Here is a 13,712-nt window from a genome sequence, read left to right on the forward strand (position 1 = left end):
CCGATACTTCCTGTATTCATTATGTGGCATTAAATATATGGGCCACACTCGGCTTCTTTGCACAGCCACCGCCTGTTATTGCTATGAATCTTGTGAAGAGAGAAGGACAGACATCATCATCACGTGGTAGTGGTGTCCCTTTTCACTCCTCTTATAATAATAATAATAATAATAATAATAATAATAATAATAATAATAATAATAATAATAATAATAGTGATAATAGTGATAAAGAAGAGGAAGAGGAAGAGAGTATCTTTTACTTTGTGGCGGCTCTGGAGCGTTATTATCAGCGAGAGTTAAATATTAATATTACTTCTATTGAGACTATTCAATCTCCACCGTTGAGTGATGCGATGCTTCGACACGGTCTTTGGCAGGTCCTCTTCAACGCCGTGTTTTACTGTCTCGCACTAACAGAGAATAAACACACGTCCTCACTATTAACAAAAAAAGAAATGGAAATGGATTACTGTGTAAATAATACGGAAGATATATACAGTAGTGTGGATGCCTCATCCAGTTCTTTTCCCAATAGTGATAGCAATAGTAATAATAGTAATAATGATATGTTATTAGGCGGTGGAGTGGAGAGGAAAGAGAAGTGGTATGCCCCGGTAAGACTGCAATGGTCTACACAATCACATATCAAACAATCGTGTAATAGTAAAGAAGAAAAAGAAAAAGAAGAAATGCGAAAAAGACAACAACAACTAATACTACTTCAACAACAAGAAGAAAAGTATGGAAGAAGTATACATACATCTATGTTAAGTTCTACCGATAATATTAACCGTCGTTCATTCATGGCGCAACTGGAAGTCCCACCACCCATGACACTATGGTACTATGTAATATGTGCATTAGCACAATTGGGATACACACGCGATAACTTCTTTACACAAACTCCCCTGCGTGGATCTATTCACGAATTACTATTAGCGCTTTTATGGATTACAAGGGAATATCAATTAGTGACAATTTCCGAACACGTAGAACTGCAGCGTCAATATCCATTTCTCCTTCGACATATTCCCATCATAGAGAATAATAATAATAATGATAATAATAGTAATAATAATAATAACTGTGGGGCCCAGCGAGAGGAAGAGGAGGGAATTCGCACCGATAAAGGCGGAAGAGGGAGATTCTCTTCTTCTATGAATACTACTACTATTAATAATACTACTAATACGACTATTAATACCATTAATACTGGTATAGCCTCAACAAGAGGAGTAATAGGAAAAGAAAGAGAAAACGAAAAAAAGGATATTGCTGGTGAAAGATTATTAAACTGTTTCCCTGCAGCTGTACCATGGCCGCCGGCATCTTTTGTAGAAAAGGAAGACATTGCCTACCGCCTAGGACAGATTGAACGAATTCTCTCCGTAGAAAAAGAGGAAAAAGAAAAATATAATTACATGTCTGATATCACACATCGTTTATTAACCATTCAACGTCTCATTACACTTTCCATGAATCGATTAGAATCTGCATTACACCAACGCGCAGAACAAACCACATCTCTCGGCCTGCACAGTACAGTAGACGCCCAATTGTGTTTGCCTATGCATCATTATACATATCGTCGACTTTGTTGTGGTTTACAGCACCTGCGGGGAATGCAGAAACGTGTGAAGGAGACCACACAACAACTCTTACAACTCGGTTCATTAGTGGCTATTGCTATTCAACAGGAAATGATATCCCAACAACAAAGACAAGAAGGAGAAAGAGGAATAGGAATAGGAATAAGAAGAAGAAAAGAAGGAAAGGGAGAAGAATATACGGAGGAGTCTCTCTTAAGAGCTATAGAGGATGATGAGTCTACTTGGATGCGGCACAAGAGGCATGCTGCCGTGGATGATCTCTACAAGAGCGGGAGATATTTGCCATCCCAACAACAACAACAACAACAACAACAACAATCCAATTATCAATCTCATTATCACTATCAACAAGCAGAAAAGAAGTTAACGAAAACGAAGGAACAGAGAAAAACAGATGATATGCATTGTGATGAAACCTGGCGTTTACAGGATGTTCTAACACGTTTCCGTGCAACCGGAGTCAAGGAGCAATTAAAAGATCTGTGGGATTCACTTCGCCGCAGTGCACAAGTGCAGACGAGTGGAAGAAATTCACATCATCATAGTACTGTGGCGGGGAACACAGCACTGCAAGAGGAATTGGAAGAGAAAGTGCAATCAAACATGACAACTCGTTATTCGTTAGATGCCGCACTGAAGGCGGAGTTGCGTACATGGCAGTTGTATGGAGTGCGTGGGCATCGCAATAGAGAAGATAAAGAAGATGAGGAATATGAATATGTGAAAGTGGATAGTGAGGGGAATAGAGTACAACCCATACATGCAACGCATTCTCCTCATCATTATAGTAGTAATAGTAATAAGAAAAGTAATAATAATAATAATAATAATAATAATAATAATAAGAATAAGAATAATAAGAAAACCCCACCTGTGCGTTTTGATTTCGCCGTGAATGGTACTACATCGGCTACTGTTAGTGCACAGGCAACAGCAGTGGGACAACCGGCGGGGAATGCGACAACAACGGCGAGATTAGAAATGTTGCGATTGCACGAGGCATTATGTGAACTGAAACAAAAGCAGGAGTATTGGGAGAAACACACAGGAGAAGAGCAGATGCTGGAAGAGGCTATGGAGGATTTACATCATTACAACCTACGCGTTGTGCAAAGGAAAAAATGATTGTATATTATTATTATTATTATTATTATTAATTATTATTATTATTATTATTATTTGGTCGTGGTTATTATTAGTGATGAGTTGGTTGGTATTATTGGTGCCGTATTGTTTTATTCTTTTCTTTCTCCTTCTATCCATCTTGCCGCTTCTGTTTATAGTGGTAGGAGAAGAAGTAGTTGTAGTTCTTGTGTTTTCATGAGTTAGTCTTTTGCTGGTATTCTTTTTGTTTGGTTTTTATGGGACTTTTAATGATGGTGATAATGACGGTTTAACTTGAGACCATATGTAAACATAGAAGAGTAAATAAATAAATAAATAAATAAATAAATATATATATATATATATATATATAGAAATACATTTCGTTGAGTTTTTTTTTCTCTCTCTCTCTCTTTCTCTCTATTTCTATTTCAATATTTGATGCTTCATAAAGTCTCATGATTATTATGAACCTTTTTTTTTTCCTTTCCTTTCATATAGATAGCGTACTCCATACACTTACTATATGAGATTCATTCTCTTTAATATTTATATATTCCTATTACTGGTTTTCCACAATTATTAGAACAATCACTTGTATTACAAAATAAAAAAGGTGATGACTGGTGAATATAAAGTTGTGCTGCTTGGTGAGGGGCGAGTAGGGAAAACGTCGCTTGTCTCTCGCTTTGTAGAGAACACGTTTGATCCCAATACCCGCAGTACAACACAGGCAGGTATGTACACTAGCGCCAATGTTCCCCTACTGGATAATAATAATAATAATAATAATAATAATAATAATAATAATAATAATAATAATAATAATAATAATAATAATAATAATAATAATAATAATAATAATAATAATAATAATAATAATAATAATAGTAATAGTAATAGTAATGGGATCTCATCAGCAAGAGGGGCAGCAGCGGCCCCAACGGTATCGCTGCACATATGGGATACCGCAGGACAAGAGAGATTTCACGCTTTAGGCCCCATTTACTACCGCAATGCCCACGGGGCGATGCTCGTGTACGACATCACAGACGCCGATACGCTGGAAAAGGTGCACATGTGGATACGCGAACTACGCGCCGTGGTGGGCGATCACATTCAACTTGTGATTTGCGGGAATAAAGCCGATCGGGAGGAGGAGCGGGATATTCCACGCGAGCGGGCCGAGGCATTTGCAAAGGAGCACAACGCCCTACACTTTACAACGAGTGCAAAGACAGGGATGAATGTAACGGAGGCGTTTCGAGCACTGGCAACCGTAATTGCCCAATCCACATCCATATTTAGATCAACGGGAACCGGAGAAGTGGGAGGTATTCGTAGTGGGAATAGTGTAGATGCTGTTACAGCCAGACGACGACGGGGACAATTACGCATTAAAGAAGAAGATGAAGACGACACAGTAAGAAAAGAAGAAGGACAAGAATATGTATTAAAGGGTAAAGTCATTACAGGATCGAGAAGAACAAATCCATCATCATCATCATTATTAACAACAACGGGGATTGTCACAGCAGCTGGTAGGGAGTCCAGAGGAAAAGCCTCTGTGAGTGTGAGTGCACTTTCAAAGGAAGATTACATGTACGATGATAGGCGATACGGCAATAAAGTGCGAAGTGGTTTGGTTGATTTACGAGTACAACCACCACAACGTACTGGGAATAGAGGGAAAGCGAGTGATAATGAAAATAAATCATCGGACTCTAGTGGGAGATATAGTTGTTGTGCCTGAGTGGATTCTTTTTTATCTTTGTATATATATATATATATATATATATATATATATATATATACGTTTCCCATTCCTGTTGCTAATTGTCATTATTTAATGCTTTTGTTTATATATTGTAATTGGAGGGAGTTTTTGGTGTTCGTTTGTTTTTTTGTGTACCTTTACAGATCTTTCAAATAATTCACACGTTTCTTCTTTTTCTTTTCTCTTCTTTTTCTTCTTTTTCTCTTCTTATGATTAAACGATTGTGGGAGTTCCCCTAAAAAAAAAAAAGAAAAACAAAAAAAAAGAAAAGAACCACACAAAGGCAAAGAGACCGCATTACAAGGAAATCAAAAAGAAAAAGAAAGTAACAAAAACAAAAAAAAAGACGAAAAATATATCAAATAGACCTCCCCCCTCAGAAAAAAAAAGGCAAAAACACAAAATCCGAAGGAAGAATTATATTATTAGTAAATAAACAAAAATTGTTTTTTTTAGTTTTTTTTTTGTTCTCTCAATCACTAACTCGCTTTACTTTTTTTTTCTCCCTCCTACTCAATTTCCCCCCTCTTTCTCTCCCACCCAATCCCTCAAGGTAAATCTCACACATTGTTGCGTGCTTGCATATATACACATTACATTACATTACAAATACAGTGAGGCACGAACGATATCTTGTTGTTTTTGTTCTTGTTTGTTTATTTGTTTTCTCTCGCAGGCACACAAATAAATAAACAAACAAACAAACTTGCATAAGTGTACACTTTTCGTTTTGACGTTCTTCGTTCTTTTTTTTCTCGTTAAGGAGCGTACACCGTTTGCTAATTGAACGAGAAGGAAAGGATCGCAAAAAAAAAAAAAAAGGGATATTAGCAGAAAGAAGGAATCCTTTTTTTTTCTCCTTTCTATTATCATTTATTATTTATTATTATTATTATTATTATTATTATTATTATTATTATTATTATTATTATTATTATTATTATATCTGACGAGGCTGCTGCCGGGTGTTTTTATTACATTTCTTCCTACATCTACTGTTGCTCTTTTACACACTCACACTTACACACATCTATATTTATATATACGACAAAAAAGATATTACCCACGGCTCTATCTCTCTCGCTGTGGAGGTAATAACGGAGAACAAAAGAAAGAGAAGAAGTGTGAGTTTGTGTTTTCATCATTACCGGCACTTTCACACCGGCAGAGAAGAGAAAAGAAGAAAGAAAAAGAAATAAACGAAAGGAAAAACAAAGCAGGCGTGTGGGTACAGTCATAGAACAGGAAAGAGGAAAGAGGAAATACGAAACCGTAAAATATATATATATAAACTTAAGCAACGAAAAAAAAAAAATAACGAAAGAAAGTAAAGAAAAAATAGAAATAAAACAAAACAAAAAGAAATACAACCAAATCTTCAGAGGAAGTAGAAAAAAGAATTAATTGTAGGAACGGAAAGTTGGATCAAACCCCCAAAGAGGAAAAGAAGGCAGGAGTACGTTGTTGACTTCCCAATTGAAGAAAAAATAAAAAAAAATAAAATAAAAGAAAGAACGGAAGACGAAGAAAACATAACAACAAAAAAGAGGAAAATAAGCGTAGGGAAAGAAGTTGTACAACGTGGGTAGATATTTACACAATAAAATAAAGAAAAAAAAATATATATAATAAGAGGGAAGAAATAAAAATTTCTCAAAAAAAAAGATAGCGATATAGTTTCCTCTGGTATCTTCACGATGATGTATGAACATACCATTGATATTAGCAGCTCTCGTGGTGCTGCGATTCGCTATTTAATAGCCGCAGCTAATAAGAGCACTTTGCAGACGACACTGCAGACATTAGAAAAGATGGCCACTCAGTCCGTGGAACTGCATCGTTATATGATTACCGCCGCCATCTCTGCCATGTGGAAATCCCCAGAAAGTGAAGAAAAATGTCTTCTCGCTTCTAAACTCGTTACAGCAGCGCTGGAGAAAAGTAACGCACTTACAATTGTTGCTGCTGCCGTGGAGGAATCCCCAACGGCTGTTACGAAAGAGTCCCTCACATCTCTCATGACAACTGATCTAAAGCTTACTCCCATGCAACGATTACAATTCGCTATGGGACTCTTTGTTGGTAGTACAAAAGGAAAGGAGGCAGCGGCACAGTTTTTAACCAGTTCTGGCGTTACACCATCCACACTAAAGAAGGAGGATAATGAGAGTTTATGGACATTAAATATATTAGCTCGACAGGCGGGAAATTTAGAAGCCTTGGATACCCAACTCACAACTCTGTGCAACAATGGTAATAGTAATAGTGGTGGAAGCAGTCTCACACTCTTTCCACATGATGGAACTCCTGACACTCGTGTTAGTTTGTCTAAAATTATTGGTGAACTTGGCACTGCATGTGTGGCCACACAAGCGGATTGTCGTGAACTTTTGAGTTTCTTCCCACATCCATTTACGGAGTCTGATGTGGCAGGTGTGCTTGGCTTCTTTGCCTCACAAGGGAGTGCGCCATCGGATGTGAATACATATAATGCACTTATGGCGGCTGTGGGGAAGGAACCAACAAAAGGGCAACACAGTGCGACTATTTCTCCAATTCCATTACTTGAATTACTGCAGGAACGTAGTCAAACAAAAATGGATTGGGATACAATTCTACATATGCTGGATAAACCAGGAGAGGAGGCATTTAAGCAGAAACACGTCTCTGTGGTGTTTGATGCCTACTATAAGTTTAAAGGTAGTGGGGGATCCAGTGCCACCTATCCACCACTTCCTATATTTTTAGGACGTTGGAGTAATGTTGGACGACAACGCAGTGCATTGGAGTATATTTTAAAACATCCAGAAAAAGTTTCACTGCAGTCTATGCCTCGTGATCAAATGGCACCAGCGGAATTATTAGAAGGAGGAGGTTCTACGACGAGTACTGTTACAACACCTACTTCAACCACCGCTAATACGACAGGAGCGACACGTTTTGCAGAAGCGGAGTTGTGGCGATTTTTCCCTCTTGTGGAAGCTGCAGTACATGTGGCAAGCCGAGATCGTACATTTGATTTGGACACACTTCGTCCTGCAGCTCAGAAATATCCACTGTTATTTTTATACGTTCTTCTCTTTGGTACCTTTCCTGGTACGGTAAAGAATTTCAGTACGGCCAAACTCATCTTAAAAGAACGCTGGCTCACACTTGATCGTGTGGCGGCTGTTGTGCTACCAGAGGCGGAGCGCCGCAGTTGTTTAGATGCCGTTATTGCGGTACTCTCAGAACTCACCGTTGTGGATGCCAGTCGTACTATTGAAGTAATGGAAACTGTGTTAAAATCAAAGAGTACGGTAAAGGCTTTTCTCGCTGGTGGTGGTAATCCGAGATTGGTAACGGCTATTGCTATGTGTATGGATGAGTCTGGTGAACCAGGGGAAACGTGGATCAGTAAGGCATTAGAGGGTAAATTACATTTTCGCGCTAATGCAGCAGAGAATCGATTTGCTGTGGCTATGTCTATTGTGGAAGTGGCAGAACAATTACTGGATAAGCAAAAGTATGTAACAAATGCCACAGCAGCCCTTAATACACTTTTGAATTCTTCATTAAAAGATATTCTCCGCGATGTGGCAGAACAAGCACGTGTACTATTGGCGTCATCGGATTCACTTTTTCCAGCAGATGTAGAGAATGAGGCGACGGAGTTTTATAAACGAATGTACGCTATGGGAGATCCATCTAATGCTGCCTCACTTGCGGTTATTGAGAAATTATTTAAAAGTAGTAAAACACGTGATAAACAGTTATATGCCTGTATTGTGAGTATCATGTTTGAAGAACGTGGGGCAATTGGGTGTTATCCACATAAGGAACTTCAATTATTTGCCTCACTTTATGGTCAAATGATTGCACGGGAATTATTACCACACAACCAACAACAACGAGCATGGACGTTACTTCTTCCTGTAATTGTAAAACCCACAGATCACATAATGGAAGAATATGGCATTATCGCCCTTGAGCAAATTAAACCAAGATTGGCTGATTGGCCACAATACGGTCGTGCCTTACGTCATGTAAAGGATCTTGATATAAAAATTCCAGGTATTATGGCTGCTATTAACCGTGGTATTAAAGCTGAAGAGGCCTCAAGACAAATGCAAAATCGACCACAAACATCTGATAAAACACAGAAGAAAGACACAGATCCTATACTTTTGGATCCTGCAGTAGTTGCAGTCAGTGCAGAAAGAAGAGATACGGCAGAACAGCAACAGGAACGTTCCGCTGCGGCGACACTTCATCAACATGATATTGGTACACTTTTGTCTGGCAAAAATATAACAGCCCCACCACGTGTTATTCAAGAGCAGATTAACTTCCTTATTGGAAATACAGATAAGAATAATATTGAAAACAATGCTCGTGAGTTAGCAAAACAGTTACGTCCTGAGTACTATGAATACTTTGCAGAGTATCTCGTCGTAAAGCGAGCAGCTCTTGAACCTAACTACCATAATATCTATTTGGATCTCTTGGAAAAACTACAATCTAGACAGTTGGAAAAGGCTATACGAGCGGCTACCGTATCAGCTATTAAACGATTACTGAGTTCTGATAAGATTCGTGCCGATCCAGGTGAACGTAGCTTGTTGAAAAATCTTGGATTCTGGTTGGGATTACTTACACTTGCAAAGAATATTCCTATTACTATGCAGGAACTCAGTTTTAAGGATCTTCTCTTTATGGGTTTACGTGAAGGAAAACTCATGGCGGTAGTATCATGTATTGCACGTGTACTTCAGCATTGTATGTCTTCACGATTCTTTTGTCCACCAAATCCATGGACGATGCGAATATTGTGTTTACTATGGGAAATGTATAACCTGAAACATCTACGGGTTACACTACGCTTTGAAGTTGAGGTTCTCTGCAAACACATGGATGTCTCATTAGCGAATATTGAAGAATACTATATGATGCACCCTATTCACTCTTCTACACATGTGAGTATGCTTGATGTGTATAATGAGATTAACGTTCACCAAAGTGGTGATTTCCGCGTTGACGAAAAGGATCTTCAGGAGTCATCACAAACACAACAGCAACAACAACAACAACAACACCATCATCTCCACCAGCAACAACAACAACCACAACCACAACCACAACCACCACAACAACAATTACTTCAACAACAACAACAGCAGCTTCAACAACAACAACAGCAACAACAACAACAACCACGTGTGACTCGCCAACTCCAAGCTAGTGCGGAGCCGTTCAAACCAAAGGATGCTATGGCGGCACCTAACACAGTGGTTGCCCATGCCCATTCTTTGGTGCGACGTCCACCCATACTTATTACACCTGATACAGTTAGAATAAGTGAGGAGGATAGGACCTTCTTTGCATCCAGCCTTCCATTCTACAAGCGATCACTTGCGCAGTTACTTGGAAATGTATTACAAGAAACAAAGATGGCAGTGCAGAGGGTGGCGTTAATTGCGGCTGCAACAGCGTCCAGCATTGTAGCAAAAGATTTTCTTTTTGATCCAGATTCAGGATTAATGTTACGTGCGGCAGAGTCTATGGCTCGTTCTTTAGCGGCTAATCTCTGTACCGTCTCTGTTCGTGATATTTTGGGAGATCTCATTGATAAATTCATTGGCCCACTCTCTGAAAGTATTATTCCCGGTAATATTCCTAATGCGATAGAAAGACGCAATCGCATGCGTGCGACAGTACGGGAAAACAATATTGATCTTTGCGTACGTGTGCAGGAGTATCAAGCGGCAGAGGAGGCGGCCAAGCGAGTACATGAGAGATTACTACCGGTGATTAAAAAGAAGATGGATGCGATAAATGCTCGTGAGATACCAACTTTACCGGTAGAACAGCGTGATATGCAGGAGTTTCTGCTTCAGATGGGTGATGTACTGCGTCCACCACGTTCCGTTTCTGCCCTTCAACGGGTTGTATATGAAGAGTTCAGTAACAATGTTCCTATAGTGGAATTGCTTACAGCGTATTTACGTACGATTGAGGATGCCACTGTACAACATTATTCCCTAGACAACTGTGCCGTTCTCTCTCTCACAAGCCCGGAGTTTGCAAATGGGTCATTTGGAGAGAGTCATAATACGATACGTATGCGAGTTATTGGTATTTCTAATATGATTACAAGTGAGACTGCTATTTATTGTGTGGGATATGTCTTGCGTAGGCTTATAGTACTTGCGGATGCGATGAAGCAGGTGAATTCCACCGGTGCCAAGGATGATCCAAATACGATTCGACACTCCAATGTCTACAGTCTTCTTAATGAAGTATATCTATTTGTACTACAAACATGCCTGGAACGCGGTGGAGAACCTATAAGAGAGGAATTAACACAACTGTATTTACAGGATGATGCCCGCTGGCGATACTCAGCCCTCGCCACGAATTTACTACGTATTAAAGTACTGGATGTGGCCAAGTTTGATGATGCCCTCTCGAAGAATCTCCAAAACAACATCCGACCTCAAATAGCCGACTTTGCCGGAGAAATTATTAAAAATGTTATTATTCAGGAGAAATTGCTGGTGACTAAAGACATGGAAGCCACACTGAAACGATTGGAGGCGATTGCAGGAGCACAAGCCAATAATAACGCCCGTCAACAACAACAACAACAACAACAACAACAACAACAACAACCACAACCACAACCACCACAACAACGCCAACATGCCCAACAACAACAACAACAACAGCATCATCACGCAGAGGGAGGTGTTGGCGGTAATGTGAATGTAAATACATCGGCAACAACGGGTTCTGGTGCAAATGCGATATCTGCCAATACACATCAGCCACTTATTATGAAAACGTATCCACCACTTTCTTCTCTGGTAGATTCCCATATACGAAAATTGGTCATTCCCTCGCAGGTACAACATGATCCAGAGGAAGTTGAAAAGGTGAGGCGTCTATTTGAAGAGTGGATGACAATAAATGGACGTAAATCACACAGCACATCATCATCCTCATCAGCAGCAGCAACAACAACGGCAACAACAACGGATACATCATCTTCACCCGCATCTACAACGGAGGCACCCCAACAAAATAAAAATCCTCCACAGTATGAGTACATATTGACGTTACGCAAAGAGGGACAGCTTGATAATCATCAACTTAGTACCTTCCTCAGTCTTTCTATTCGATTCTGTGTGGAGCATTATGCCACAAAATCACTGGAGTTGGAACGTGCCAACCCGGCGGTACTTAAGAATGCACTAACAGCCGAATGGAAACCTGGTAATGCACCACCCCACCGATACCCATATGATAATGGTCTTTTTACAAAGGTGGATGCCTTTTCTGATTTGGCTACTGTTTTGCTGTATTACTGCTCATTAAAGAATGATGCAAGGCAACTACTCTCATTGCTGCGACGAATTCTTGACGCGTTTCAACGTGCCCTCATTGATCATCATCAAAGTGTGGTGGCTCAGTTACAACATTCAAATCAAGCTAATGTTAAAGGGGATCTTCCCCCTGATACAGCCTTTGTACCAATGTTTCAACAACAACCATATGTTCGATTTTTCAGTAATTTATTTACAACCTTGGTACGGGTAGATGCACCTAAGCGTGAAACAACAGAACATATTACACACGTCTTTGCTGATTTGTTGCATAGGTTATCACCTATGAAATATCCTGCTTTTGCTTTTGGATGGTTAGAACTTGTCAGTCACCGTGTGTTTTTAAATCGTTGTCTACGAAATAATAATCAATGGCCACATTATGTTACACTATTAGTGGAAGGACTAGAATTTATTGAATACTTCACTCGTGATGGTTCAATTCCAAAGAATATTTTGGTCTTTTACAAGGCCTTTTTTAAGCTAATGCTTGTTCTCACTCACGATTACTCACGTTTCCTCATTACCTACCATTATCAACTGTGTGATGCTGTTCCTCCCTACTGTGTACAATTGTTGAATACCGTACTTTGTTCCTTCCCATCAGGTGTGAAGCTGCCGGAGTTCTTCCTGCGTGTACCGGAAGATAGCCCGGAGATGCGCAAGCCACTCGTTACAGATAATCAGGAAAAGTGTATTGCGGAAACTTTCCGTCAACATGAGTTTGATGGAGATCAGCTCGCAGAGAAGATACTGGATGAACGTCCTATCGATGAGGCCTATATGAAAACGGTTGTGGATAAATTACAATCTGTGCCACACTGGCGTTTAATGAATGCTGTTGTGCTGCATGTGTGCATTGTATACCTAAACTCCACTGAACTTGCTGTAAAGCCAGACTTTGCAAACTCTAATGCGATGCTCTTCTACTGCCACCTCGCCAGCGCCCTTGATAATAAACATCGCTATCACTTTATCTGCTCCTGCGCTAATCATCTACGTTATCCCAACTGTCAGACAAACTTCTTTGTAAAGGTCATCTCACAGCTGTTCCTCCCACATCCATCCATTCGCAATCCATTTATACGCCAGTGCATTCAGGAGCAAATCACACGTGTGGCGGTGGAGAAAACACTGATCATTCAACCCCATCCATGGGGTGTTCTCAGCACATTTATGGAACTCATGCGGGCACCGGAGTATGGATTCTGGGAGAAGAGTTTCATCAGCAGCACGCCATTCCTAGAGAGTATGTTTCACAAACTAAGACGCTCTGTTGAGACTCGAAACGCACAACAACAACAGCAACAGCAACAACAACAACAACAACAACAACAACAGCAACAACAGCAACAACAACAGCAACAACAACAACAACAACAACAACAACAACAACAACAACAACAACAACAACAACAACAACAACAACAACAACAACAGCAACAGCAACAACAACAACAACAACAACAACAACAACAACAGGCAGCAGCGGCGGCAGCAGGAGCAGGGGCAACAGTGAAGAAGGTATAATATTGTTTTCCAAGAGAAGAATAGAGAGAAGGGAAAAAGAAGTCAAAAAAAAAAAAACACAGAATAGGATACTTTTTGTTTTGTTTTACGCACGGATGTGGGAGAAATCACATTAAACCAATTTTCGTTTATAAATCTGAGAATGAGAAGGATCAGGTACTTTTTTTTGTCTGTATATAATGAGAGAAGGAAGAAAAAGAGAGATCATTGTGGGAATAAAAGTGCTGTTTTTGAGTGAGGAAGAGATATAAGAGAGAGAGAAAAAAAAGAAGAGAAAATGAAAGAAGAAATAATAAACGAAAAAATCAAAGCAATTAGGGAATA

At 39.6% G+C, this 13,712-nt stretch overlaps 3 protein-coding genes across 3 annotated transcripts in view; all 3 read left to right on the top strand.

Annotated features, from left to right (window-relative positions):
* Positions 1 to 2,738, top strand: part of LSM04_008111 (uncharacterized protein) — a gene marked incomplete at both ends in the record, with an annotated part of 3,111 nt that extends 373 nt beyond the window's left edge. Inside the window, one exon of the mRNA XM_067329963.1 lies at positions 1 to 2,738. This exon is cut by the window's left edge and continues 373 nt beyond it. Coding sequence (XP_067191284.1) covers positions 1 to 2,738 — 2,738 coding nt within the window.
* A 598-nt stretch (positions 2,739 to 3,336) lies between these two features.
* LSM04_005075 (uncharacterized protein) lies at positions 3,337 to 4,470 on the top strand (the record flags this gene model as incomplete). Its single annotated transcript, XM_067329965.1, has 1 exon — positions 3,337 to 4,470. One exon carries the CDS (start codon positions 3,337 to 3,339, stop codon positions 4,468 to 4,470), a length of 1,134 nt encoding a protein of 377 aa, XP_067191205.1.
* Positions 4,471 to 6,191: 1,721 nt separating this feature from the next.
* LSM04_006446 (CCR4-NOT transcription complex subunit 1) lies at positions 6,192 to 13,388 on the top strand (the record flags this gene model as incomplete). Its single annotated transcript, XM_067329966.1, has 1 exon — positions 6,192 to 13,388. One exon carries the CDS (start codon positions 6,192 to 6,194, stop codon positions 13,386 to 13,388), a length of 7,197 nt encoding a protein of 2,398 aa, XP_067191238.1.
* Positions 13,389 to 13,712: the final 324 nt, after the last annotated feature.

The sequence above is a fragment of the Trypanosoma melophagium genome (assembly GCF_022059095.1).
Source record: "Trypanosoma melophagium isolate St. Kilda chromosome Unknown ctg24segment1, whole genome shotgun sequence".
Classification (NCBI taxonomy): domain Eukaryota; phylum Euglenozoa; class Kinetoplastea; order Trypanosomatida; family Trypanosomatidae; genus Trypanosoma; species Trypanosoma melophagium.